Source organism: Corvus moneduloides, chromosome 7, assembly GCF_009650955.1.
Source record: "Corvus moneduloides isolate bCorMon1 chromosome 7, bCorMon1.pri, whole genome shotgun sequence".
NCBI classification, from domain to species: Eukaryota; Metazoa; Chordata; class Aves; order Passeriformes; family Corvidae; genus Corvus; species Corvus moneduloides.
Genome location: NC_045482.1, coordinates 20,099,582 through 20,114,246, shown reverse-complemented (window position 1 = coordinate 20,114,246; position 14,665 = coordinate 20,099,582). Strand labels below are relative to the sequence as shown.

The 14,665-nt window shown below is 39.1% G+C and overlaps 1 protein-coding gene across 2 annotated transcripts in view; it reads left to right on the top strand.

The window, feature by feature from the left end:
* Positions 1–14,665, top strand: part of CERS6 (ceramide synthase 6) — a 112,924-nt gene that overhangs the window by 75,347 nt on the left and 22,912 nt on the right. For both annotated transcript variants that reach the window (XM_032113750.1, XM_032113751.1), the window contains exons 5-8: positions 1,843–1,893; positions 4,428–4,520; positions 10,668–10,796; positions 14,197–14,303. In XM_032113750.1, coding sequence (XP_031969641.1) covers positions 1,843–1,893; positions 4,428–4,520; positions 10,668–10,796; positions 14,197–14,303 — 380 coding nt within the window. The remainder of the gene's footprint in view (positions 1–1,842; positions 1,894–4,427; positions 4,521–10,667; positions 10,797–14,196; positions 14,304–14,665) is intronic.

Sequence of the window (14,665 nt, the reverse complement as noted above, 5' to 3'; positions counted from 1 at the left end):
CTTGTCTCTTGTTGAATATGATATGAAAGACAGTTACAGCTTTTCAAACCTGGCTAAAACTATGAATTATCCTAGAATATTTGTATGGATCTAATTCAGGCAGCTGTCAGACAGAAATATTTGAGATTCTGTGTATTGTCTTGCAGAGGGACTGTGGCTGTTTCCAAAGACTTCTTTTATTGTATCAAATGAGGGGAACTTGTATAGCACAGTAAACACTGTGGAGATGTTTGAACCAATTAATTGGTTCCATGAGGTTATTTCTAATAGAGGGAAGGATAAGTTTGGATGGACTTTAATCATTCTTACAGCATCCTTGAGAGAGGCATACCAGAAACTTTACGAGGTCTGTTACTTCTTATGTTGGTATACCTTTCAGGTTACTGTAGGAATTATTCTTCACCATTTCAGGAGCACTGGGGGTATGGGTGTGCAAATTTTAGTTTATCTTCTTTTTTATTAAAGTGCACATTCAAAAATCCTTCCTACCTAGCCTCATTGTCAGCCTGGGGCTTTAACATTCTGCCTAGTGTCCATTTTCTTGCTTTGACACTCACCCATTGTATTTTGGATGAATTTGTTACTATGGTTTGCCTGAGCTGAGCTGCTCCACCTGATGGTGAAAACAAGAACATGCCTTCTCTCGTGCAATGAGGTTTTATTTGAAAAACTGTGACCTAGGGGAAGCATTTAATGCTGTAAGTGTATGCTGTGTGCTGCCTTAAGAAGACTTACTAATGATGTTCTGTCCCCTTTATACTCGAATGTAAAACAGATAAGGTTATGTAAACAAGTTGCACAAAGATCTTGAATCCACAGTTTTCTTTCATGATTATAGTGAGATGCCCTGCGGTGGTTACTTGTAGCATAGACAAGTGCTTCTCGAGGTCCAGATGCTGCCACAACCTGAGATGCAGCTGTGATTTGCAAGAGATGCATGTCTGAAAGGAGTTCCTGCTCATGCACAGAAAGGGAATTGCTACTGCTTGGTATCTGTGGATTTGGTCATGTTCTTACTACCCAATGTGGAAATACTTCATGGTTGATTATGTTGCATAGAAGACCTTGCCCATATGGTATTTTCTGTCTCAAATCCACTTAGTTGCTCAGAAAAGGCGGTAAAAACTAAAGAACTCTGAAAGAAACAACCTGCTTACAGTAAAAGATTTAAAAGGCTCTCTTGTGGCATTGAAAGAGAAATAATCACATAAATCTCATGAAAACAGCAAAGAAACAGGAAGAATAACAGAGCTTAATCTTCTCAAGTCTTTTAGTTTGCCCACCTTTTTGCAATGCAAGAGTCTGTGGATGCATGCTTCAGTAAATTTGTCTCTGTCATCTTCCATGTTGCCCTAAGATATGAGAATATTTTCCATGTGATAGCAAAATCTATCATCTCTAGCTGGTCATGTCTTCAGCCAGGAAAGCAAAAGGTACGATTGGCTGTTTCAAGCTAATGTGGCAGGGATGAAGGATGGATCCTATCTGGAAGGATGCTTATATATAATGGCACGTGCAAGGAACCTTCTTTAAAATATTTGAGCAGCCTGAGGTCAAAATTTCCTGTGCTATTGAGAATGTAGTGTGAGATCTGACCATCCAAGCATGAGCTGGTTACATTCAGTCTGCACTCCTGCAAAAGTGAGGTCATGGGGTACCAACAAAAATGCTGTGAAACTCTGAGAAGTCTCCTTGTTCTATTCAGCTTTCATAGCCTCTATCAACAAATGCAAATTTTAAGCTGTTCCTGTATTTTTGTCCTTCATTTGTATTAAACATATACACTTAACATTGTACAAAGTGGTGTGTACAGACCTTCGTTTTGTTTTTTCTTTCTTTCAGACACCCTGGCTCTGGAATACCAGGCAGTGCTGGAGTGGGTATCCATATCAGGTAAAAGTTACAGTGCTGTCTGAACACTGTCATGACACTTCTGCAGAGCTCTGTTTTTATTACGGTGGAGTTTTGTGCCCATATGTTTGTGTGAATGGGCTACTCAGCATTTCAGAACATTGCTAGGAGATACTTCCCATCTTGCTTGAGTTTAAGATGGGAAAAATGAACATAGCTGTCACACCTGAATTCCATGCATTGAATTCCAAAAGCTACAGAGAAGAGTTTGCAATTTAAGGAATTTAACCTGTCTAGGGTGTATTTTCTTTTTTATTTTTTTTTTCCCCTGAAGAGCAGGGAAGGGGGAAAAGGCAACTGCCAGACTGGAAAATGTGAAGAAGAGTATTGTCCAAGAGACACATGAATCCCTGTGACAGTGAACAGTCCTTGGAACAGGAGAACTGTGTTTGGATGCTACTGGTTTTGAAGGTTATGTAGCTGTTGGAAAAAGTTCAGTGGAGACAGTTCAGCAGAAGTCTTGATCTGAGAAATGTTGAAGGAATTTGGTCATGTAGCCTCAGAAGAAATAACGACTTCAATTCCACCCAGAGACTGAAGGGTGAACTGAACAACACGAGGGAAGCAGCAGCGGAAATAGATTGGGGGAAGTGCTGAAACTTAATCCCTCAGAAACTTTAGATACAATTGTTTCTTAGGTTGATATAGCTACCGTCACTGGTGCCTCTCAGCCCTGTTTCCTACTATTTTGTGTTACTACGTGCAATAAGAGGTTGACTTAAAACAAAAGACCATGAATCTTACTGATTGAAGAATATAAGTTTACTGGACTTACCAGAAGACCAAGGTCATTTAGAAAGTTGGTTACAACTTCTAGAGTGTGGGAGCTAAAATTGCTATATCTAATACCATTCTAGTAGTGGTGAGGGTCCAAAAAAGAGCAAATTGTCAAATAAAGTCATTATGAAAATCATTGTCTTGAAGATAAAAATGTCTACTGGGTGCTAATCAGGGCTAAGTACTGAGTTTTCAATTTGTTTTGTTGGTTTTTTTCCATAACTATATAAAATTTCTAATCTTTTTTTGCTACAACTCCTTTATAAATTACTCAACAATGCACTGCAGAAATCCAGCTGGACTTTATTGTAGATACAGTCAAATGGATCAGTTGGGTGACAACACAGCCATAAGCACAGGTTAACCTATTGAGGTTAAGTCTATGGAGAACTGAAACCTAACATTTGAACTAAGTTAAACACACTATTGATACCAGAAGGAATCTGTGACATCTTCAGAACTGCCCTACACTATCACTGTGTATGGCTTTAGAAATATTAATGCTATTGTTAATAAAGCAGCTAACAGTCTTCATCTTTTACTAAAAATTTTCCCCAGTGAGTTCCCTTGCAATAATGAGTATAATAGTTGCAGTTCATTGTAAGCTCTTACTTTCTTTCCTTTTTTTTCATTACACGTGATTAAAAGTCTATTGGCAGTCTCTCTAACTCAGAAAAGGCTTTATATTGGCCCAAGAAAAGGATGGATTTTGAATGTACACATTTTTTGTAAAGCATAAGCATATGTCTATATTAAAATAACACCCACAGAGCATTTCCTGGGAATCCAAGGACTGGCTCTCAGCTGCAAAGAACTTGTCTGCAAAAGGAAATGGGAATAAAAGGTGCAACCGAAATACCTCTTGCCAAAGGAAACAGCTCATACTCTGCTTGGGTGCATAGTTGTGCCAGTGCAAGCTGCTCTAGAGATGGTTTATCTAATCCCTTGAGAGATGCCCTCAGGAGCTTCTCCTTTGCCAGTGTCCCTCTCTATCGCTGCCATGGAAAAAGTGACTATCATGGAGGCACATTTGCGTGGAAATTAGAGCAGCTCCTAGGACTGGCTCTCTTAGGCTGACTGTCAAACAGTTTATGTGTGCCACCAGTTACCTTCTCTGAAATTACCCCAAATTTGGTTGTGCATTATTATTTTTATTTCTTTTACTTTGAAACAACTCTGTAACCATTTTGTATATCAGACAAGATGCTTGGATAAATTTATTTTATTTTCTTCTTTCCAAATGCTATGTCCCCAGAAAATGGTTACATTCTTCAAAAGTAGGCATTTCTATTATAAAGAGCCCTGCTCAAAGCCCACGTTTTCATCATGAGTAGATGAGATTATATACTAGCATTACTTTTTTTCTAGTTAATCTAGCATTGTTTTTTTGCTATGCTTTAAACCCACATTACTGTTATACAGCAAGATGTTTCAAGTAAACTTTCAAAACAGACTTAGGAATACTCAAAATTTAGTTTGCTCTGGGTTCCAAATGGACAGCATCATAATTTTTGGTATTACAATATTGTCAGGACTAAAACATTAGAAAAGAGTACATTGGGGAGCTTTATTTTCCAGAGCCATCAAAGCTTGAAAGAGGCAACCATCACCTTTTTTTTTACATAGGATGCTTATGTATAATACAATAATCCCCTGTGATTAAACATGTTTCCTATAGACCACAGCTGTCTGTAATGTCAGTTAGACTCTATTAACCTTTTCTCATCTCCATCTTTCAGCCGCTGATGCCTGACCTTCATTATTACTACATAGTTGAATTGTCCTTCTACTGGTCCTTAATGTTTTCTCAATTCATTGACGTCAAAAGAAAGGTAAGAACAATGAGACTAAAAACACCAAAAGCTTTAAGGTTTAACTTATTGTTTTTGACTTGAGGAATACCTGTATTACATGGGCAGTGAACTGGAAATACAGTTCTTTCTAGTATTCAACTCTTGCAGATATTAATCACTGAGAAACTGTTCCTGTCTTATTCTGTTCCTTGTTACTATAGAGTGGGCGTTTTCTGCACATGGGAAGAAGAGCCTGGAGCAAATATTGAAGGACAAATAGCAGAAGCCAAAAGAACCTTCTGGTTTCATACAGTGGCTTGAATGGAATTGAACAAGTAGTATCTGGTAGATGTACAGTTTCTTCTAAGAGTTAAATGATGAAATACCGAGAAAAGAGCAAGACTGCCTCATAAATTCACAGTATTACTTTGTAGGATAAGATCTAAGAGGGCTTTCAGTTTTTTCTACAAAAGGACAGTGAAAACATTTAATATTAAAAAATGATGTTCTATTTAATTTTACCCTTACAATCATGTAGCCGAGCATTTCTGTTAGAGGGCTGTTAATGAAAAAAATAAGGCTCTGTCCAAACAGAAATATTTTTTCCACGATCAACAGCAACCTGTTCCATATTCCAAGTTCTCTCTCTGAGGAGAATCCTAGTCCATAGCAGAACAAGCAGCACAACAGTTACTCTATAGTAACAGTCTGTAGAGCTATTCTTGCAGGGACTTTTATGTTTCAAAATTAATTTTTTAAGCATTTGAAAGGATTTTATAATACCTTTATGTGCCTCCTTCAGCTGTCATTTAAATAAATGATTGTAGGCTATGCTAATGTAAAAATCCCTATTTAATAGAATTTTAGCAGGAGCATAACTCTGAAAAGAGTAAATGAAGGATGCAGTATGACCTGAATAAACTTATCTGCCATTTAGAACCACAGTGTATTCCTGGGAGTCCTATGCCAGAGCTACCTATATAGAAACACACTCCTCTATTTGGATTTCCAGATTATTCCAGAAGTAGAAATCTCAAGAAAGCATCAACAAAATTTAAATCCATATTGGAGGATAAATTTTAAATAAAACAACCAATTTATGATGAATACATATAAATCCCTTGCTTACCTTGTCTGTAGATGCTAAAGATTCCTGTTAATCATGAGCTTGAAATGAGTATACCTTCACTGTTTCACAAACCAGAGAGAAACAATGCTCAAGGGAGCTGTCTGATAGAGGACTTGAATTTAAATCAAGAGTAATATTGACTAATACAGTAAGCTGCAGGGGCCAAGTCTGTTTCTTAGTTACATATAAATGACTTGTTCTTGTTATGAGAAAAACTTCAGAGCAACCTGCTGTGGAAATAGGATGAGACATGGAGGTGGGGAAGTGGATCGCTAACAGCCAAGTAACACCGCAGCCACAGATTTGCAATGCTTGAACCTAGAGCACCAGATCCAAGTAGTGTCCCAAACACCTGCTGTGTCTGAGAACGTGCAGTGTCCAGCGGAGAGCAGGAGCACAACATCTGCAGTGCAATGATAGCAAGTCAAAAGCCTTTCATTATCAGCACCCAGCAGGGAACAGTGGAGATGCTGTATTTATAAAAAACCTATTAGATCATTCACCAGTTTGGACTGTGGAGACAGCTCTTTTTGTAGTGCAAGTGAATTTGATAACGAGGAAGATCAGATTGGAGAAAGGCAGCTGTGCCCTGGTGTCACAGTAAAACTGCTTGTGAGTGCAAGCTGCCAAGGAAACCCACTGAGTTGAAAAATGTTAGTTCTAAAGACTTACAAGAGTTGACAAAAAGGAGTACAAGAGACAGAGACACCAGCTCTTGCAACACCATAGTAGTTCTCTTTTATAAGAAGGTTTAGTTTAAAAAAATGTGGAAACCTTGTAATGCACCCAATATGCAATGTGTGGAACGGTGCCCATATGAAATAGGGATCTATTTAACAGGAAGCAGGAAATTTGCCAGCTAATATCAGATGTTATTGTAATATTTCACAGTTGGCTTGTATGGAGCAGATTAACAGTTCTCAACCCGAGTAAGCTGTCGATGTTTTCATGTTACAGTGCAATGAATACTTTTATCTAAGTCTTGGTTATCATTTTAGATACTTTAAATTCAGTAGCAGTGGTTGTGCTATATCCCGGGATGGTCAGAAGTGCCCAGTCAGTCTTGAGCACTGCAGGAATTCAGCCAAATGCTTTTATTCATGTAAGGTTTCTCTGAAGGAGAGGTGCAGTGTGCCCTTGCTGGAAGCAGCAGCACCCAGCACTGGCCTAACTCCAATGCTGGTCTTTTACTTACTGTAGATCAAGAGAAATGTCCTTGCTGTTTTCCATCTCCATTTTATTCTTCTCTGATAGCAAATTGATGACTTCAAAAATTACTTCCAAGGGTTTTTCTGTCTTTCAAATACTTGTTTATCTTTATTTAGGTGTTACAAATTCCAGCAGATTTGTCTTTGCCTGACTGGAGGTGTGAGCAAACTAGGCCTTTGCACATACCTACTATTGGCATTAAGTCAGTCAGCTGTGTGTGTCAGCTTCTACAGTTTTATAATGACATGTTGTTAGCTTCATAAATATCTCCTGTGTTGCTGTAATGATATTCTCCCTTAAGGGTGTGCATTTTCCAAGATGAAACCTAGTATGAATCGGTGTTTTGTCATCTTTGTCCAGCTTCCTATACTCCTGTTTTGTAAAACACTGAAAAAATGTTAGGGAAGTTTGTTAGTTTCACAAGTACCTGATAAACCTAAAAAGCAGTGAGGCTTATTTACATGCTTTCTGGATACCTGAAATATTGTTTAACAGAAAAATATTTGACAGATTCACTCATTCCAAGAACACAATGATCTGTAGCTGCTAATTTTCTTGAATATTAAATTTTGATTCTAGAAAATTTATACTATATTTTGCTAAATTTGGATACTAGATCTCTTTCTTCTAAGAGAATTCTCTTGGTAAAGAAAGAGACACGGAATTACAGAATCACAGAATCACAGAATCACAGAATTGATTTCTTTTGTTTCAGTGGAAGCAATTAAGAGTGCATATGTTTTGCAGACCTTTCCCTTTCCTTGTTGGTCTATAATATAAGCCATGAAGATGATGCTTTGCCCTTCAGTGGCACTAATGCTCCATGGCCACTTGGCAGTTCAGTCAGTGAGTGTGACATGTAAAACAAATGTGGGTGGCAGAAGCCTTAATTCCAGAGGGCTTGTCTACAAGTTGAGACCCATGGGGTTTTTCTGCTGTCTGCCCTGTGTTCTGCCCACTGATGGTGTCTAGAATAGGCTCTTTCTCCTATTCTTAGCCACAGATTTTCATGACATAGGCAAATGATTATCTTCCAGCAGTTAAAACTGGAGGCTACAAATCTTCTGTAAATAAATACATCTTCCACAAACATACATATGATTTGAAATATATTAACTAAAAAAACCCAGAAATTAAAAAGCCTATTCCTGTACAGCTGCTCTTCCACTATATATGGGTGAAAGTGCTGGAGTAAGCTGGGAACACAAGGACCATTTGGCTTTATGGAGACTTGTACCATTAGTCTATGTGTTCATTACCCTTTTGTGTAACTAAAATCTAACAGGTAGTATCTTCAGAGCATAGTATTAATTAATGACTTAAAGAAATGTCACAAACAGGAAAGAAACCCAATAACAAAGCAGTCGTATTTATGTCATTGCTACTTTTTTCCAACAGTTTTCCATAGATCAGTCCAGCACTTCTGTTTCAGAGGTGGCAGAGTCAAGTAACTGTCTCTTTTAAGAAACGTAGTACAGAAGGAGTTCCCTGGACAGCATTTCTTTAGGAAGACTTATGCAAAAATGCAGAAGACTGCTGCCCACTAACATTAGGATTCATATTGTCAGGAATGCCTTGAAGAACATCCAAGAGGGACTAGAAATCTTGTATTTGTAGAACATGAATGTGTCAGCTGTGAAAACAGAGGAGATTTTCTGCTTGACTTTTTGCCCCATTTGGACTGCCTATGTGCTAACATAATTGCATTTGGAAGGAAAGTTAAGAACAGTGCCATAGTACTTGCAGGTGAAGGAGGTAAAGAGCTAGGCCATAGGGCAATGCTAGTAGCTTACAGGGAATAAGGTAGGTGCTTTGCTGTTTTTGTTATTGTGAAATGGTGAAATGGTCTCCATGTGGGGGTTTGTAGTTACAGAAATGACTAAGATGCCATAGCCTTGCTTCCCTTTAGGACACTCAGAAAGAGAAACAGCCTTTAACTGTCTTTTTCTTCTGTCTGTTTGAAGAATATGGATTTAAAGCAATGGCTTGATAAGACTGCTGAATGTATTTTATTGTGTTCCATGCTTCTGGGGGCCAGATAACCTGGCTGAGAAATGTTGGGTGTATACTAAACTGGCATATGAGTCTCTGCTTTTAGTCTTTTTATCTTTTCTCCCCTACCCTGCCCTCCTACCCTTCCTCAGTTTTGTGTTGGAGATACTGGCAGTTTTATCTGAGTTTTTATCTGTCCCGTGGTTTTCGCAGCACTAAGGCTAGAATATCTGCACAGCTATCAGCTTTCGTTGCTCTCTGGCCTCTGTCAAGGCAGTGCCTACTGAGGAGTAGGAAATAGGATATTGTAGCACCTGATAGCATGAAACATAAAGTGATAGGCTGGGAGCAGCTCCTGTCTGTCTTCACTTAGTGAGACTGCTCAAGCTGCAGGTTTTTCCATGGACTCCAGGTGTTCATTGCAGGGAAGGCAAGTGCTGGTACTGAGAGGCAGTGGCACTGCATGTGCTTAAAAACAGTGGTGCATGCTACATTCCCAAAGAGAGCTATGGGAACGCTGTGCAGTTACTCCTCTCAGTACTGAAGAGACAGTGCACTCAGGGGCTGTAGCTGCTGCTTTTCCAGAGCTGACCCTGTGTTAGTTGGAGCTCATGGCACTTTCCATAGGGCCCTCCTGCTCAACACATGTACCTTCAGTTCCTTTGCAAACCAGGTGCTGCCTGTCTAAAGGCTCTCAGTTTTGGTTTCTCTGCTGTGGGCCACTTAGCTGAAGACTACCACAGCTCAGCAGGAGTGGCCCACGTAAGCTATCAGAAAGCCAAATTCCACCTCCCAATACACTTGATAAGCAGGGTGCCTGAAGGAACTGCTCCTTTTGACTGCCTGGATCTATCTCCCTTTAGACAGCTCTGCGTGAGAACCACTAGATCTGCTGGGAGCTGTGGTACAAACTTTGCATCTGGTGCACAGAGAAACTTCCCAGTTAAATGCTGCCTGTGATCTTTTCTTAAGGGTTTTTATATCACTTTCTCAAAGCTGTGCAGGTAGTTCAGCAAATGCCAACAAGACTTGTTTTTGACAGATTCGGTGCCTTGCTGAGAAGAGTCTCATCTCTGCAGGTCCTGTTCTCTCATTAATCCCTCTGGGAGTCTAGTCCAGGCAGGCAGGTTGTTCCCTCTGCTTTATCTAACTGCCCCTTGGGAAGAATCTGGGCATGTTACTTCTGGGAGCTTCACTGCTCCCAGATTTTTCAATAGTAACAGTTACTGTCTGGCCAAGTAACTGAGAGTTGCTGATCTGGAGACCAGCTAGCCTGCATCATTTGGGAGGCAGTAGATTGGAACCAATTAAGAGGAGACACACCAGCTCATTTGAAGACTTTTCTGACCCTGTTACGATATGAAGACAAAGCACCTTGATTAAAAACAAACAAGTAAAAGCTTGGATCTGGAATTCTCTCAGTTGTCCTTGGCAGGTGCCTGTTGTCCTAGTGCACTGGAAATGTGTTTAGCCTTCCTTTGTAGCTATTTTCTCTCTTCTGAGTGGTGCATTATTTGACACTTGGTTATGCATATCGTTATATTCATGTGTGACTCGGTGCGTAAAAAGTATGGTGGAATTTGATTTGTATGTACATATGCCTTTTCAAAGTAACTTCAACTGCAAATGTTTCCTTTATTTTTGCATTTTGTTAACATACAGTGATTATTTTATTCAGTCTAAATGCAATACAGAGCAGGGTATATAATGCACTTATATAGTAGATCTTTTTATAACTTTAACATAATTCTGGATTTAAGAAACACCCATCCATTTTTGTATATGAGTACTGAATATCAGTGTTGGCTTCATTGTTTTTTGGTTTTTGTTTCTTTTCCTTGCTTCTGCTGCTCTAGGATTTTGGAATCATGTTTACACATCACATTGTTACAGTCACCCTGATTACCTTCTCATATGTAACCAATTTGACACGAGTGGGAACCTTGATCTTATGTCTCCATGATGCGGCTGATATTGTCCTAGAGGTGAGATAATTCATGTGTCATCCTGTCAGTAGGTAGAATCTTTTTGCTATGCAGAACAAGTATTTTCTAGGCCAGTTCAAGATGATAATGGTGATTAATGTAGTGTATTGCCTTGCTTAAATACATTGCGCTTGTAGCAGCGCAAGTTTCTGATTTCAGACTGGTTTATCCCTTGATAAGTTGCTTGTACAGAGCAGAGACTGGTAATGCATTGCATGCCAGGGAGGGTTACATGCAGATTTTAAATACAACATGGTAAAATCAAAAGCTAAAGTTGCAAAATCTGCAAAGTGGTGATAGTGGGTCACCTGGTTCTTAACCCCTCTGACATGGTGTGTGGAGCAATCACCCTGTCTCCAAAAGAATTGAGATGTCATGGTGTTTTTCTGCTCTGCTTTGCTGAACAGAAGGTGTTGGACAATTTAGCAGCTTACTTGGGCATGGCCAGTGAGCTGACCTCTGATTTTCCAGGTTCCCATGCCTCTGGATCCCAGTACCAGCATTAAGCAGTTGTATTTGGAGAAGAAGGGATGATTGAAATTCTTTAAATTCAAGATAGTCTGTTAACTTCCATAGTGGCAATTTAGAAATGTCATCCTGTATCTGCATCAGTTACAGACAGCTCTGGGTCACGCTGGAATTTGGCTATCTGTGAACTCTCCTCTAAAGTTAATAACTATTTTGTCTGAAATTATTTTTTATTCAAGTACCTGCAAGGATACCTGTTATGCAAGAATATAGACTCACTGCATGAGTCACCTATTGCAAAATCAAGATCCTGCCATTCTGATTCAGTAGTGCTGTAAATATTGTATTATTTTTAAATCTTTTTTAATCTAGAAGGTACATGACTGCCTGAGATAGAAAGCAAAATGAAAATGTGGATTTCTCCAGATAAAAATAATTACATCTTTGCAAGTTTTATTTTTCTGTTTTAGCAATGTGTATAGCTAGCTGTGACTTCACCTAAGCTTTCTTCATTCCTCTTCTCACCACCAGAAAGAAGTACTTAAAGATGTTTATTCTTGATCAGACCAGTGTCTGTGGAACTATAAAAACACTGGAGAGCAGCTATAATAGGCTAGCTAAAACCTTACCCTCTATTCATTCACTGACTAAGACAAAGAGGAATTGCTGGTATTCTCACCTGAGTTGCAAACATTGAGCAAATATGCTTCCTCATGAGGCACATACTTAAGTGGTCTTTCTAGTCAATTCTTGCAGTTTGGTTTGACTGGAAATTCTGCTAGGGCAGTAGGTCACAGCCTTGGTGCCATATGAGAGGAGATAGACTCTTGCACACTGCTGGTATTACTGAGGGGAAAGTCAGTGCAGAGGAAAAAAACTATCAAACTGCAAAAGAAGTTGGTTAAATATCTTGCCATGATGGGTCAGTTGTGCACCTGACCTGTGTTACCCATTACATATTTGTAAAATTGAAAAGCTTTTTCTGGATGCCACTAGACTCTTTCCATCTATGATTTCATAATGAAACATGTCCAGTGGAAAGCTGGAATTCACCATTTTTTGCTGTTCTCATTGCAAAGGGTAGTGTGCATTGGTCGAAATAATGGAGGTGAGATTTTTTCCACAGGTCTTAAGGTATCTAGAAGTATGGAAGAACCGTGGTAGGATTTTCAGGAATATGTAGAGCTGTGGTATTCAGTTGTAGTCATGGTTTTTAAACTCAGAAAATGGTGTTGTATTGTCTTAGATGGCCAAATTCCATCCAACAACTGCATATTCTTTCCCTTTTTTGTAGTCTTTTTTATCACTATAATTTGTAGAATTATTATAATTTGTTATTTGAGAACTGATGTCCCAATAGCTGTACTGTTTCTGAGAAATGACATGATACTACTACAAGTTGCTATAGTAATACCAGCTTCATGCACTATGAAACCAGTTTTTTAGACTGCCACCATGGCAATACATCCAGAATTCCTGGACTGAATTTTCCATCATCTGAAAATCAAGGAAGTTGGTAACGCTTCTGCTTTGCATGTTGGCACCATAGTGTTCTCTTTTCCTTCAAACTAGGCTGTGAGTACAAAATGCTAGGAAATTCATTTGTGTCCTCTAGAAAATAGGGCTGATTCAGAAGTTATGTTTTCTTTGCAGGACTGGTGGCTTTCATCACGTTCTGTGAGCTTCCCAACTTGGTTTTAGTGAGGAATATTCTTCATGTCCAGGTTTTTAGTGGGAACATTGCAGAAACTGGGTAATATCCAAAAGTGCAGGTTTGGTTTTGTCATCCACATTATCTGTTTCTCTGCATTCAGAGAATGAATTCTGCATTCAGAATAGTATTCTGTATGCATGATTGTGGTAATTTTGCTCCCTTTTAGCACTCTGGAAAGTCTGCACAAGTATCTTCTCAATATGGGGGCTGAATGCAGGTCCCCTCAGAGAGGAGCTTTGAAAGGGTTCCCAGTAACTTAAGTGGACGCAAAAGGGTTCCCAGTGACTTAAGTGGATTCTCTGGATACACGACAGAAAACATGAAGAAAGACTGTCCCTATCTTGAAGCAGATGTTATTTTAAAATAATTATCTGCTTACGCACATTAACATTGTGGAAGCAGCACAGACATCTTAAAACAAACTTCCTTCCCTACATACCATTTTCTTCAGGGAGAAAAGGTTAAAGAAACTTCAGGGAAGATCAGTGTTTTAATGAGCAGTTTCAGAGAAGAGTAATGAATGAATGAGTCCTTCACTGGGAAAGAGTCAGAAGACTGCATGAAGACAAATGAGAGAAGCATGTAAATATAAGCATAAGGCAACAAGATAGGAAGCAGAAGTTGAAAAGAGAGCCTTGGAAAAACACTTGAAGGGGAGGAGCATAATCTTTGAGGTGGAAACTATTCTGCATAGGCAGAACAGGAAGAAGAGATGCTTTAGGAGAATTGAGGATATGGGGTGTAGTGGGGGAATTGAGACAAAGTTTATATATAGCAGCCTCTAGAAGGTCAGAGAGCATGGGGCACATGGAAGGTGGATGGCTGCTGAAAATGCCAGTGGAGCATACTGGAAAGGTGATAGATAGGTAGTAAAAAGGCTGGGGACAAGGACACCATAAACACACTAGGGTTCAATAAAAGGTTTAGAAGAGTTTTGTGAATCTGAAATTGCAGAATCTCAAAAATGAAATTGAATGGGAAATAAAGAAATTAAATACATACTCTAGTTTTATGAAGTCTGGTTGGGTTTTTTTTTTCAAAAAAAGTATTTTCCAGTTCCTTGGTGGAGAGGAGTTCCAAGATCACTGTGAGCTGGCCCAGTGAAAATGTTAGTGATTTCATAAAAATTTGATTTCTTCTTTTTCTTACGGCTTGTACACAGTACAAGAGAACTCAGTTGCCCTCATGGAAGTAAAAAGACATCTTTTTCTTTTGCAGGCTGCCAAAATGGCAAATTATTGCAAGTGTCAAAAACTGAGTGACCTTCTGTTCCTTACTTTTGCTGTTGTCTTCATTGTCAGTAGGCTTGGCATATATCCCTTATGGTGAGTAAGGACATTGTTTTCCTCTAATGTTAAGCACCAAACAAGCTTGGAAATAATTATGTTGTAATTGAACGTGATTCACTGCCATTACTTTATTTCCCAAAGCACCAGGGAGAGTTTCAGACACAACCAGGTGCTGAAATAGCCTATTTGCTAGAGTGCCATTGTGTTTACTATGTGCTAGATGAGAAACATCTGGGGCTTCTGCTGGTTTTAAGGTAGAAGTGGGTTGGAGACAGCATAGCTTCAGGCAAGCAGGTGGCTAGCTGTGTTGGCAAGAAGTGAGAGGAAAATGAAAATTTTAGTCTCAAAAAAAACCAACCAGAGGCTAAGCTTGAAGCTAGGATATTCTCAATAGTTTC